This window comes from Chaetura pelagica, unplaced genomic scaffold, assembly GCF_000747805.2.
Source record: "Chaetura pelagica isolate M959 unplaced genomic scaffold, ChaPel_1.0 scaffold430, whole genome shotgun sequence".
Classification (NCBI taxonomy): Eukaryota; Metazoa; Chordata; class Aves; order Apodiformes; family Apodidae; genus Chaetura; species Chaetura pelagica.
In genome coordinates, this window is record NW_009952159.1 from 87,283 (window position 1) to 102,221 (window position 14,939).

The 14,939-nt window shown below is 39.7% G+C and overlaps 1 protein-coding gene across 1 annotated transcript in view; it reads right to left on the bottom strand.

The window, feature by feature from the left end:
• Positions 1-14,493, bottom strand: part of LOC104397235 (chromosome unknown open reading frame, human C11orf30) — a 38,255-nt gene extending 23,762 nt beyond the window's left edge. Inside the window, exons 1-6 of the mRNA XM_010007183.1 lie at positions 14,424-14,493; positions 10,746-10,845; positions 10,153-10,227; positions 7,557-7,732; positions 6,170-6,322; positions 2,589-2,848 (exon numbers count right to left, since the gene is read on the bottom strand). Of these exons, the coding sequence (XP_010005485.1) occupies positions 2,589-2,848; positions 6,170-6,322; positions 7,557-7,732; positions 10,153-10,227; positions 10,746-10,845; positions 14,424-14,493 (834 nt within the window). The remainder of the gene's footprint in view (positions 1-2,588; positions 2,849-6,169; positions 6,323-7,556; positions 7,733-10,152; positions 10,228-10,745; positions 10,846-14,423) is intronic.
• Between the last annotated feature and the right edge of the window lie 446 nt (positions 14,494-14,939).

Below are 14,939 nucleotides of genomic sequence, written 5' to 3' on the forward strand. Positions count from 1 at the left end.
TTCTACAACAGAAAGACTTCCAGTACCTGAGGGGCCTACAGAAAGCTGGGGAGGGGCTTTCACCAGAGAAGGCAGTGAGAGGATATGGGGGAATGGTTTTAAACTGAAAGAGGGGAGATTCAGGTCAGACATCAGGAAGAAATTCTTCCCCATGAGGGTAGGAAGGCACTGGAACAGGTTGCCCAGGGAAGCTGTGGCTGCCCCCTCCCTGGAGGTGTTGAAGGGCAGGTTGGATGGGGCTTGGAGCAGCCTGGGCTGGTGGAAGGTGTCCCTGCCCATGCAGGGGGTTGGACCCTGATGATCTTTAAGGTCCCTTTCAACCTTCACCATTCCATGCCTCTATGACTTCCCAATGTAAAAAACAAAAAAAAACAAAAAGAAAGTTGATTTTTTGTTGTTGTTGATTTTAACTGTTAAGGTAAAAAGTACTTCCTAAAATACATTGAAATTAGTCCTGTCAGTTCTATTTTGAGAGACATCAAAACCTAGTCCCTGAGGAAATAAAGGCATTAACTGCCAGAGGCTCCACTAGTTCCCTTCTGTCCTAGACAGAGGTCTTCATTGTAAGAGAATCCAGAAATTGGAGCTGTGACACTATTAGTTGTTCCGACAAATCTTCCTCCAACCTACTAAAATGTCAAAACAATGCAGAGAGCTGGCATGCAGAAACAAAGAATTTAATTCATATCCAACAACTTCCCTGATACCCAACTGCACTTGTTTAAAATAGTACATTTCCAATTTGAGTCTAACAAGTCTGACATTTAATTTACAACTACTGAAAGGGATTTCTCCCACCAAAATGATCCAGTTGCATATTTTGGCATATCTACACCCAACAAAAGAGGGTAGTGTGAGAAGTTCAGACACAAACACTATTACGGCTCCCTAATGAAACAAGTGATGATTTTCCTTAAAGAGAGTTAAATAATAGTCTGCAAAGCAAATCCTAAATTGTCCCTTTCAGAACAAGCAGAGGCACAACTGCAGAAAAGACCCTACCAGCAGTTCATTCTCTTCCTTTTGGAGATTTAATACAGCCCAACTTTAACTACCATACTATAAAAAAACCTAATACTTTATACAACACTACAGAGGTATAAGGCAATAAAGTCTTCCTTCACAGAAGATGAGCCTAAGAAGAGCAACAGGAGAGGAAGGTTAAGCCCTGTCCTACCTGTGGATTTGCTGCACTGAAAGAAGAACATTTTACTTGATGGTTTATGCTCACTCACAAATTTCTATGCACATCTTCAGAGATGAAGTTTGATTAAGGACACTGTTAAAGAATTGTGAATCAAATGAAAACATCAAGAAGCTCTGAAGCAAGAAAAAGCCAAGAAAGCAAGTTCTTTATTGCATGTTAATCTTCCTTGGTTTTAAAGATTCCAAAACCTGGGACATGGGAACTCTGCTGATCCAAACAAGAGTCATAAAACAATTAAGATGACTAATAGAACAAACACTGAGTGAAGGTTTGAGCTCAACAGTCAAACTCTCACAGTTGGAAAAAAATGCTTGTTAGTGGACAACCTACCAAGAGTCTGTCAGTAACAAGGCCAAATTAATTCCACAGACTCTTCCCCAACCCCAAGTCTGCCTTAATTAATAACTGCACCAAGAATGAACTTGGTCTGAGTCATTAATCTCTTTTTAATTCTTCAGAACAAAAAAGTAGACACATCTGAAATGCTTCCTAAAGCATGGGAAAGTAGTCATGCCATAGATCAGGCACATAAAACCTGAGTCTAATATAAAATTTCAGCACAGAAAACCTCTTCCATACACTGCATTCTGGTGAAAGCTGGGCACACTCTGCTAAAATAAAGCAACTGATTTTGACCACAGTAACACTGTTAATGTAGAATGAGAAATGGCACACTAGTACTGAAAGGAAAATAAAGCCCCCCAGCCTCTGATCAGCTCCAAGAATAAGCTTTATAGACACCAAGAAAGTAAGTCTCTAGACAAAAGGCTTGGCAAGGGAAAGCCCATGCCACCTCTCTTGGAATTCTACTACTGCAAAGAATAATTATAAATAAAGGAAAATAGAAATAAGAAAGATTACCTTTGACCAATAGTTGTTACCATCTGAAGGCTGTTCAGTGGCCTATGTGATCCAGTTCTCAGTGGACTAGTGTCCATATCACAAAACCCAACACCACAAATGGTACTAACTGGCAACCTTGTTGGCAGTCTCACCAGAGAGGCCAAGAATTGAATGAGCATGGAGACTGAATCCCCTCTCATCCCTAGAAGTGGTCCCTTCAGGTCAGGGTTGAGGCACATTGGTGGGGCAGTCTGGGGGAAGCTTGCACTCCCGCTGCCTGTGCTGTACCTGTTCTGTGGATAAAAAGAGGGCTTCAGTCTCCACGGCTGTCAATCCAGGTCCTTTCACACACAGGTGAACTAAATTCATACAAGAGTTTGGTTTTCTCTCTGTTCGTTTTAAAGAGGGAATTACCTTATCCCAAGTGCAATCCTTATTAAAAAAAAAATACAGTTCACAGAAAGGAAGAGTCAAACATCACATCTTACTCATTGATAAAACCAGAATAAAGTAACATTTGGCAGCTCCCCCCACATACCTTCTGTGTTGTCGTGTTTGTTGTCTGTGTTGAGGGCTTAGTGAAGGTTATTTTCACAGGCGACATGTGTGGTGGCAAGGAGTTGGCAATGCTCTGCATGATATTACTCATCTTGGGGCTGCCACTTACAGGCACTGTGATAGTTTTAGTGACAGGAGTCACTGCCTTTGGGACTTCTTTCAGGAGAACGGGGGAAGAACTAGAAGAATTCGTTCGCCGTCTTTTGCGGGGCTTTTCATCATCATCTGAGCAGCTGACACCTGGAAAAGAAGTACTTCTAAATGATATTTTCCCCTTCTGCAGCTCTCAGTGCTTTCTAAAACATTACCACTTGCTCAATCTTACACTCACTTTCAATTAAGAGAAAAAAGGCACAGAGGACAAATTATTGCTTATTCACAACTAACCTGTATCACTCCATAGATGGTTTTAGTCCTTGATACAGACCACACTTCGAGTGCCATAAAGCAAAGAAAGAAACCCTAAAACCCCCAAGCTCCTCAGTTACTGGGTTACTTCATTCATTTTAATAGACTGAAAGAACACAAGAGCCACTACAGGGATTTCATTCTGTCTCCAGAAGCTTGACTAATGAGACTCTGCACACAAGAGGTTTGGGATAATGTCATGCACATTTCATCATGCACATTTCAGCTTAAAACTCTACACTAGCCTGTTGTTGTTGCTGGTTTTGTTCACAGCAACTGGACTACTGAAGCTTCTCCTCTTGCAGTCTGCTTGGATTTCAACCTTTGTACATACTTGCATACCATCCTTATCATTCCAGTTTCCTTCTCCCTTTCACCTTAATACAGCATCTTGAGATCCTGCTTATTTTCTTTAATTATATCATTTAACTATGAAGGTCAAACCTCACTTCATCAGCATCTGCCTCCTTTGGTGTGTTTTGTGCAACAGAGATAAAACAGCATCCAACACACAATCATAAAAAACAACAGAAATTTAGCCTCAAATGTGTTCATTCTTCCTCACAATCATGCATTGCACATGTAGAAAAACAAAGTATGCTGCAATATTCAGCTAAGCAATGGATCACCCCTCCTGCAGAGTGATCAATGGATCTTAAATCCACATGAAATTCTTCTAAGCAGGCAAAAGGTTCATAAATTGATATACATTACAGAATAACATAGCTCAATTACCTTGAAAATCTTACACCCCTGGGTATTTATGTTTAAGAAATTAAAGGGTGTTAAACAACTGAAAAACAGAGATATGCATAAAATACACAATCCCCCTACACAGAACAAGACTGAGGGTGTTGTTTTGTATGCCTGGGACTTACAGACAAAAAAAAGCTGTTATGGTAAAAGGCAGTTTTGCTGGTAACCCAAGTAAACTGGGTTGACAGTAAATCTCTAATTAGGCTCAAGATCTAATTATGGTCAATCTCTAATTAAAATAATGAAATATTCTGGCATTCAAAAAGTGAAGACACAGGAATGAACATAGACAAGAAAGTGCTCAGTAGCACAGCAAGTGATATCTGAAAAATGGAATTCTCTCTCAGTACCAGGTGATTTGCAGGTACACTTCAGAAGGCTGACAGCTGCATGCACACAAAGGATGGGAGACTGAACTAGAGAAGGGAAGAAAAGGCTTTAAGTTTGCTTTCAACTCCAAAAAATACTGTTTGCAGTACACATGAAGTGTGGATCTGCAAGTCCAGATTTCAAAGCTCTAATCTACAATTTACTTTATGGCCCTGAAGAAGCCAAGCAGTGATCTCCACCTTCAAAGCAGAGATCTGGTTACCTGACTGCAAGGCCTACTACAAACAGGCCTTGAAGAATTACTGTGACTGCACTACACAAACTTGTAACTGTGAGGTCAATATTCACACTAAAAATGTGCAGCAACTCCAGAATCTCAGAATCATTCCAAATGAAAAAACAGGAGGCAGCTAGTATATTTGGACACAGCTGTTATTCTGGTAGGTCACAAAGAAATACTGAAGAGGAAGTTTCTGGTCCTCAAAAAAAACCCCAAAAACCAACCCAAAACCCCAAAAAACAAGAAGGCAGAAGTAAGAAAGTAAGATTAAATTAGCAGAATATTATTTTATGCTAAATACAGCTCATGACATCTCCTGTTTCCACTGCTGGGGTTCTGCAAGAACATTATTCCTAGAATTCCATGTTAGAAACTGCAAACATTTAGCTGAAAGGTAACAGCTCAACTCTAACTCACACTTGATGAGCAAGGAAGCAGAGGCATGGAGAGGTTAATGGCTCAGTCAGACTGTGACTTGGATGAAGCCACACACCAGAGCAGTGGCAAAGTCACAACTGTAACTCAGGCCTCCTCAGCTTGCTCTTAAGGTTTGTTTAAACTAATGTGACTGATATCACACATTCTAAAGACACACAACTCCTTAAAAAGAGGGTAGAAATGAAGCATACAAAGTGGAGGAAAAAAAAAAAATCTAGGGATGGACAGAATAAAAATGAGAACCTTTTATCCCTCTATCATGTGTCTAGACTGGTTTTATACTCATTATCATGTAATAATTCAGCAGAGGTCTAAATTAAATTTTTAAGAGGTTAAGAACATTTCCCCCTGAATCTTTAAACTAAAGCTGAGTTATTAGTGCATTAGATCAGAAAAATTAAAAATTTCAGTGTAATGTTCTCCATAGCTTGACAGAGTCATTAGAAATGGTGGTTTGAAGGTAAGATTGCATTTACATACAATGTCCTATTTCTGACTAGCCAGAAGCTAATATAAACATGCACATAAAGATGAAAATATTCTTTAAAATATAAAAGGTATCCACAGCAAGCACAAAATGGCACTTAACTTCACCTTTGTCACCTGTGTTTTGATAGACACTGAGTAAGAACAGAAGGAAATATTTTTAATGATTAGTTCAATAAAACTACCTTTGATGAGCTAGGCATATATATGAGGACATATCCTGCTTTTAGAACTAACAGGTTTATTAGCCAAAGAAAGAAATGGGGAGAGACAAGAAAAAGACTGCTTCTAGATATTATGCCCAGGATTTCCAAATTTAAATACATGAAGATGAGTATCTGGTGGAATTTCACATGGAGTTTTCAGTTGCCCAGGACTGCAAGCCTCACTAAGATTTGCTTCCACATAAATCACCAAGTGGCCAGACATAATCTTCTAAAAAAGTCTAGGTTAACTGTGAAAGTGGAAAGGAGGGACCTTTTCTAACTCAAATAAGGGACTATTACGCATTATTTAAGCGGAAGGAAGAGGGAAGACCTCTGCAGAAGCAACCAGGCTTAAAAACAACTTCTGAACAAGCTGGATTAGAAAATCCACTGATATACAGATTACATTTTAAAAATGCTTTTCACTCGTGTTGTCTTTGTCATGACTGTTCCCTGCAGCATTTTACAGTGACTGGATTTATCCTGAACACAATTGCTCTGAAAAAGGGAAGCAATAAATTCATTCCTTAGACTAAATGAAGGCATAAAGGCATTCCATGACTTGCCCAAGGTCAGCGAGTTTAACTCAGTCCATGCTTCAGTCACAAGCCTGGCCCTTTCTTTCCCTTTTGTTAACCAGTTGCTAGTATCACTTACTTTTGACGTAAACAGTACTTCCACTTGGCAAGACGACTACATTGGAGGCTGGACTGGCAGGTCTGGGGGACTTCACTGTTGCTACACTGCCACTTGGAACAGGGGTAGATGTTGGGGTTGAAGTGGTACTTGTGTAGGAATAGCAAACCACCACTGAAGAGGAGAAAAGACACCTTCCGTATAACTGAAGTGCAGAATCCCATTATTCTATCACTATTTTAACAACTGAAATGGAAGCCAAAGACCTATTTGGTCATTATCCAAATCTTTGCCTCTGCAACCCTGTTACTGTCAAGTTAGTCCCCAGTTTGATCTAAGCACCACCACGGAATGACAGGCCTTCAGAGAGAAGACAGAAACCTCCCCTTTTCCCCTCCCCAGAAATCTGTGCTGCTGATTCTAGATATTTTATTTGGTTTTAATCTGTTACTTTACAATTTGTTATTTTTCATTTAGCATTAGTTATTTTGATCTCTTTGCTTTTCTGCAAATGTCCATATCCAATGTAAGTGACAGAAAATACCTTGTGCCACTCCTCAACATGATATTAGTTGAAAAAAACCTAAATATTCCTTTAGCAGTGAACAACTGGGTTTTTTAATCAGCTTTTTAAACTGTTGCTTATTGGTACAATGATCCAGTATTTCTCACAAAACCAGAATTAACCTATTTCAAGAAGTGTTACACATTCTCCAGTTGCATGAAGCATAATTGGGGCCTAGTCAGTCAAGATGGATGGGATGTGTACTAGCATTATTTAAAAGACATAGGGAAAGCAAAAAGCAGTCTTTTAACTTGGTATATTTAATATGAAGTCAAAAAAGAGAAAAATCCCAACACAATGTTCTTGACTTTCACTAAAACCTACTTAAATCCTTAACACAGTGTTCTGAAGCATCTTTCATCACTTACAGAACTTCACAAAATCTTAAGCCAAGATTTTATAGTCTACAGAGCTGAACAAGTTAAGCAGTGAATTTCCCCATCATTTCCCAGCAACTGTTTCTTTTATTTAAGTTGCTAGCACGCTCACTAACACAAAGCTGTCAGATTTATGCAAAGGCATCACTTTTATTTAAAATCAAAATAGTTATTTCTGTGAATACTGTGCAATAAGAATGAAGCCTTAAAAAAATAATACTTAAAACCAAAGATAAAAATCATAGAATGGTTTGGGTTGGAAGGGACCTTAAAGATCATCTAGTTCCAAACCCTCTGCCATGGGCAGGGACACCTCCCAGCAGCCAAGGCTGCTCCAAGCCCCATCCAACCTGCCCTTCAACACTGCCAGGGATGGGGCAGCCACAGCTTCCCCCAGGCAACCTGTACACTGTGACATTATTTTTATATTCCCACTGATTGCAGTAGAATCCCAGCTTCCTCTCACCTTCCTTGTTTCCAGTTTCTGCAGGAACTGGAAGAGATGAGTTGTGCTGAACAGCTGCATTGGCAACAGCGTTGGCGGTAACTGTGAAAGCCGTTTGTGGAACCAGCCGCGGCATCAGCGGCACCAGCCGACGACCTTCTATAGACCACTCAGAAGAGCTGTTTGGTCCAGACATACTAAAGAGAAATGCACATTCTGTAAGTATTTTGCCAAGTTCCCAAAATACTCAGTACTCTTATCTAAGGGCCCTTTTTCAACAGCAGAAATCTAACAAGCGGTTTCTAAAGACATACGAGAGCAATAATCTTCAACTTTCTTCATTTCATCAAAGCCCTCAGATTTTTCCCACCTGATGTAGAAATCCTCCCACAGAAAATTCCAGAGCTGCTGCTTCTGTTTTGTTTCAGAGCCGTTAAATGGCCATAGGTCTGTAGATGTCATGTTAAAAACCCCATAACTAGATTAGCTACTATACAGATAGAGTCAGTTCACACTCTGCTTCTGGATGAACCAAGCACCTAGACATCCACTAGATTAAACTGATTATTTTACAGGGAAAAACCCTCGGATTCTCATGTAAATCTTATTTTACTTGAAAAGGAAAGTTCGTCAGACTTATTCAAGTAGTCCCAAACAAAGAAACAGAACATTATTTACACCCTAGTCATATTCCTTAACAGAAACGAGCCTGCTGCCTTTTTTTTTCCTCTTAATGCTTCCAAAAAAATGCTGCTCTTTCCTAAATGGAAAATTGTTTCTCTTTATGACTGCTTTCCACAAGTCATTTGTCAAATCAGCAACACCAAAGTGGCAAATGATTTTTCACTGCTGTTAGGTTCTTCAGCAAATCAACCCATTTAATATATTAATATATTCTGAAAAACAACTTCTCATGTGAACTATTGCAGGCAAGTTATAGCAAAAGCTACCACAAATTAGCCTGTAAGACACAGAGGATCTGCTCTGGTGTTAAATCCTGATGTTTCAGCATTCTTCATACATATTCATATAGTACAAGCAGAGCTACATCAGCCGAGGTAAAAATACACTATTAAAATAAAAAAAAAATCAGACTATAAATATTGCATATAGCAAAGCTATAATAAGTTGGCTTTCCTAATGAGTTAAGTGAATTCTTTAAAGCCAAATACTGTATTACCAACCACCACTTCCAAAGAATTACCACAGGAAAAATACAAGAGGTGCAGCACCTCACAATTACACCTTTTTTGGATTATGGTATTTCATCCACTTAAAAGTCCAACACCTCAGGACAAACTTCATGCTCGTTCTGTAAACTACTACATAAAAAGGAAACTTGATTCAAGAATATAATCCTGATTTGCCAATGAAATACTTACTTTTCATTTTTCCTCCTTTTCTTTCATGAAGTGTAAGGAACTTGGTAGGTTTTGTTTGGCAAACAGCCTATTTCTAACTCTTGAAAACTGAACATTAAGCACCATAAGATTATGCTGATTTTGCTGAGTCTAGGACTAAACAACAGCTAACTCCAGGTGGCCTATTTGTACAATCTCCTTTTTTTCTCCCCATAACACCTAAACTACCTCAGTCAAACGTAAAAACTGATGCTTCTAACACAGAAAAATAAAGAAAAATACAGAGAATTACAATCCAGCTAGTAATAGTAAGACTGTTAACTACCAAAGATATATTAGCACTTGCCCTCTTGCTCCTCTCCACCACTCCAAATCATGTGAAGCTTGTGAAAGCAAATTAAGGAGGAACCAGCCCAGCTGATGCCAGCACAGCAGCTGCATCAAGCAGCGAGCTGTGGACACTGATGTCATCACTTAGCTTGCTGCACTTATTTTACTCTGACCATTTTTTTCCCCTCTGTGCTCATACACAGTTTTCCACTAGGATCTCTGCCACCTCTTTCCTTCCCTGTGTCTTTCTATGTACTTCAGTCCCTCTTAATAAAACCTTTCCAAACAGGTTTAAATAATATTAAAGGTAAAGCAAAAAAAAATAATAAAGCAAATGTGTTCATCCTGCTTTTGGATTTCTCCATTTTCTCTGCTCTCTTCTGATCTATCTTACAGAAAGCTCTTCATGAGAAAAGACACCTTCTCATATTGTACAGCAAATGGGATGCCTTCAGATCCAAAATAGGATGGTACTAAATAACAGTTTGCAGTTCCCTGATGTAAATATGATTCAGAAATTCCTTCACCCATACGCTTTTAAATACCCAAGAGGAGGTCGCGGTGAGGTGGGTGTTGGCCTCTTTTCCCTAGTGACTAGTAATAGGACAAGAGGAAATGGGGTCAAGTTGCACCAAGGGAGGTTTAGATTACGTAATAGGAAAAATTTCTTCACAGAAAGAGTGGCTGAGGCATTGGAACAGCCTGCACAGGGAGGTGGTGGAGGCACCATCCCTGGAGGTGTTCAAAAAAGGGGTGGACGTGGTGCTTCAGGAGGCGGTTTAGTGGTTGGGGGCTGTAGGGCAGACAGCTAGACTTGATGATCTTCAAGGTCTTTTCCAACCTTCATGATTCTGTTCAGTTAAGGCACAATGGATTTTCCAAAGGGTACCTTTTAGCTATCAGACAGAAAGTGACCTATAACTTACTTGTGTGCAATGGTCGTTAGTCGTTCATCATTCACTGCTCTCCGAACTTCAGCGCGATGTCGCTCGGTTGAAATACTGTTTTAAAAAAAAAAATACCCATCTATTTTAGTCAGACAGAGATATGAACATTTATCTTAAACTTCTAGCTAAAATGAAACTTATGAATAACCCACTCAAGAGATGAAAGGGAACAGGCATTTACATTTAAGAAATTGTCACTTAACTTTTGCTATCACAGTGAGGAAGAATGAATGTGTTATTGTTTAAAAATGTTACTGGAGAATAAAAAGAACATTACTGATCATGGGGTACCCCTGCAAAACAGCTAGAATCCAACCTCCTGATGGCATTTAAGACACATGGTAGAAAAATGTGCACAGAACATGCAGAGCTATTCCTTGATATAACCCCAAAGACCTTCAAAAGACCTACTTTGATGAAACTTCCAAGTACATTCATGAGCTAGCTAGCTGTCATGATTCTAACACTCAGTATCTCCCAAAACACCAACAAACCAGTAAAGCCTCCACTACAGAAGCAGAGTTATCAGGAAAACAGCTCATCAGTTCTGATTTTAAAAAGGTCAAGGTTACCTAAGCACTTTAGAGAGTTCTCCAAGAAGATCCTTCTTCTCCTTCGTAAGGTCTCCCTGTGCACGTAAGGCACTGATGACACCTGCATACGCCTCCAGTTCTGAAGAATTAGAGCAAACAGGTTTTCTATTTAATGCTCACAGCAAAGGGGGAAAAAAAAAAAAGTTATTTTCAGTGTTACTGACAGTATTCTATTAATTTTCAAAATCATTAAGAGGAACACGTCTTTCAATTATTTAGTGCTTTTCAAGAGAGATTGATGGTTTAGAACTCTCTCAGTCAATTACTCTGCAGCCTTCAGCTTTTCTATGAAACAATTGTACCATCACAGAGGATTACCTAGTTTATAAACCCAAGTGAGTATTTCAAGCTTTCTCTGAGCTGACAGTTCAGGCAGAAAGCTTGAAGAAACAGTCCCCAACTTCAGAGAGGAGCTCAGAATTCTCTAGAAACAGAAGAAAAATCTCTAAAAAGCATCATTAGTAAAAGTTCCATGGAAAAGCTGGCTTGAAATACACTTTGAAAAGAACAACTGATTTTTCCTTAGTGCTTTTCATAATTAGCACAGAAAGCATCAGTTCTAGTGTGTTAAATACAATCATCATTATCTTTTATGCCCATTTGATATGTACAACTGCTTGAATCTGAAAAGAATGCAATCCACTGAATTGAACCTGCTCAACACAAAAGAAACAATGCAGCTCTTCTTAAGTGAGGGGCCATCTCAAAGATTAACTCACAAAAATACCATTTTGATTTAAAGTGGATTTGTAATTCCAGGTGATCTAGGAAAACTGGTGTTTTAAAAAACAGAATAGCTAAAAGCTACTGAAACTTCTGAATTTTGTCCTACTAAGCAGGGTAAAAATGCACCTAATGCAAATAATGGAGTTTGCTAATTTGCCAAAGAATGACTTGCTATTCTAAACTGAGCACAATCTAAGGAAACCTTACTGGAACTCCTGCTTTAAAACTAGAAATAGATTCTTTTGATATGCAGGTGTCTTTCAGCAGCCAACCAACCCAACCCCACATCGGATTCCAGTTAATCAACAGCAAGAATGAAAGGAGCAGGCCTAAACCTAACACCTCTGGAGTTTACTGCAAAAGAAAGGCTGATGCTGTTCTGAAAAGCTTTCACATTAGGATTCCAAAGGGCTAATTTACAAATCAAATCAAGGAATTGTGCTGAAAAGAAGCCCTGCTCTCCTGTCCTGATTAAGCTGACAAAACACAAAGCAGAGTCACTTTGGTTAACGATGCAGCCTGCACAGGGATTCCAAGTGACCCACAGAAGCATTTACAGCTTCAGTTATAAAACATTTGTTAATTAACGCAACGGTTATTACAAATATCAACATTTATTTAGACAACCACGTTACAATATTTAAGATACTAATTACTTTCCTCTGTTAACAACCTAAAGCAATTCAGAGATACAACCATGTAATTATTTAGCTAGAAGTTTTGTTTTTTTCTTTCTGCATTTTTAATAGAGATCCTCTACACTAAAGCTTTAAAAATGCTCACTCTGGCTTCTTAGAAGCTAGTAAAGACCACAGAACAGCTGTAAGTAGCTTCCTCACCCATTTGTCGACATAGCAATCACTAACTGGCCCACTGTCTTTCAACACAAAAGACATTCAATCAGCTAAAGCAGGTTTCACAACTAAATACCCATTTTTCAGGTGTAAGGTGCTACCATCACCCCCTTTCTCAGTGACACAGCACGGACACTGCAGAACACCAGCAGGTACCACACACCTCGGGATGCATTTCAGCCTCACCTACAGCCCTGCACTTCACCCCTTAGGGGTTACCCAGATCAAGAAATAAAATGTTGGGCTGTGAGCTGGCAAAGCAGGACTCTAAAAGCAGATGAGTGTTGCTGGGTATGACTGTTCACTCTCACTGCCGGTGCTCCTTCCTCTCTCCAGCCTTACGGTGTGTCTGTTGAAACTGAGAGCTTCTCTACCCTAGAGGAGACACGGCTGCTTCAGGCCCTGATCCTCTGTTCTGCTGGCAGGGCCCTCTTGTGGGGACACAGCTCACGCCAGCCAAAAAAAATTAAATAAATGTAATTTTCTTCTTTTTTTTTTTTTCTTCCTGTCAGCCTAGGTTATGTCATTGAAGGAGGTGTAGCTGCAGTTCTGTTTGGCTCAGCTGCACCAGCACAGTTCTGCCAGCTGGGGTGGAAGTTGTTGTTGGTTTTGGTTTGTTGTTTTTTTTTGTTGGGTTTTTTTTTTCCATGCTCTTAGCCAGCAGAGCTACGTTAACAAAATTCAGCAGCACAGACCCAGAAATCTCCCGGCATCCTGCACTTTCTCCTAGTTTTTGTACTTCTTAAGCCTCACATAAAACAAAGGGCTGACACCTTAATGAATGCCCAGCTTAGCTGCAACGTTGTGTCTAATGTCTGTATCACCCTCTACTTCAACCTAACACAAATCCCAGATCCCCAAGAAATGAAAGAAAAAGGACAAACGGAGGGAAAATGAATTCTTGACTCTCAGAAAATACAGTGAATGAGTTCCTCGTGCTGTACTTTTTTGCAAGAACATATCATCTTTTAACATTCAAAATGAGAAGAAGAAAAGCTGTGACTTGACTGTCACTGGAAGTTAGAGGTAGTCTCAACTTTCCTCCTGACATCAGCTCTTGGATTATACTCCTCAGAAGAAAGTCTGAAAGGAAAACTCAGTTGTTGTTTTTTTTCCGCCCCGTTCTAATACTACACACAACACTTAACTGGCAAAAAAAAAAATCCTTAACTAAATAAAAATGAATCCATCTCTAAGATTTAAAGAATTACTACCCAAGATCAGATCAATGGTCTAACACAGGATTGTTAGCCAAAAGTGGATGAGAGCAAAGAGTAAATATGTTTATTATCCTCCAAAATACAAAAGCATTACTCCTCAGACACCTGTATTTACAAGGACAGAGCACAAAAAACCCCCCGTATCTCCCAAAATATATCTACTGGGAAAGCGTCTCAGATGTTGAAACACATTTGAAGCAATGCAAAAAGCTCCTGCTGTTATGACAGTTAAAAAAGAACATTGTTTTCACAATTTCCTGATAATCTGTGTTAACTGCAAACCACAAATCACTATTATTTTCCTACTGATTCAAGTCTTTACAATATTGACTTTACTACTTGAACTCAGTCCCACCATGTCAATCAAACCAGGGTTTCGTGATTTTTTGGGGTAGAGAAAGGTGTCTCATGCAGAACTGAAAGAGAAATTAAGACCTTCCTCTCACAAAGTATCCCATTGCATATTAATAGTCTAGTCTAGTGGGAGGTGTCCCTGCTCAGAGCAGGGAGGCTGGAACCTCATCATCTTTAAGGTTCCTTCCAACTTTCACTATTCTGTGATTCTCTGATAAAAAGAACAGCAATGCAACACTGGAACACTGAGGCAGAGATGGACCAAAACATCCATGAAAGATTCTAGCAAACCAAAACAATTCTGCTCTATTCATTTTGCTCAGGCAGAGAACATCTGCCAAACATCATTTTAAGCCAGGGCTGTCAAACCAATGACACATGCAAAATGCAGGAAATGACTTGTAAGTTGCCTGTAGACATATTAAAGTGTTTCATGGAAGCAGTAGGCAGGCAAATCTTAAAAGGGCAAACATACAGACCCACAAATTGTTATCTTACTGTACCCAGTTTGCGAAGGATCCTCTTGCACTCATCCCTGCTGAGATCCAGAAGAGTTGGCCACACCACAGGCATCTTGCCCTTGTGCCTGCACTCCCACAGAGCTCAGCCTCGCTGGGAACAAAAAGGAAAAAAAAAAAAAGAAGAAATAGAAATTGCAGTAAGCACGAGTCCATCACGTATTGATTTCCCAAGCCGATGAAACGCAAACTCTCTTCAACCTGCTCCAAAACTCCACCGACACATTCACTCACTCCCATCCCTGCTCCAACCTTTGCAATGGCATGTTTTGCCATGCAGGAATTCAGCAGCTTCACAAGGGCACGGACTTCCTGTACTCCTTCGCTCAGATCCAGCACCCCAAGCCTTTTCACCGACTTTTCTATCTCCTCCTTAAGCCTTTTTTCTTCTTTCCAGAAAGGCTCTCCGAATTGATGTTGAAGTCTCCTCCCTCTCTTTATGCACAGAGCACCTATTATAAGAACTCTTCCAGCTAACCGCACGCCACCCCCCCCCCATCC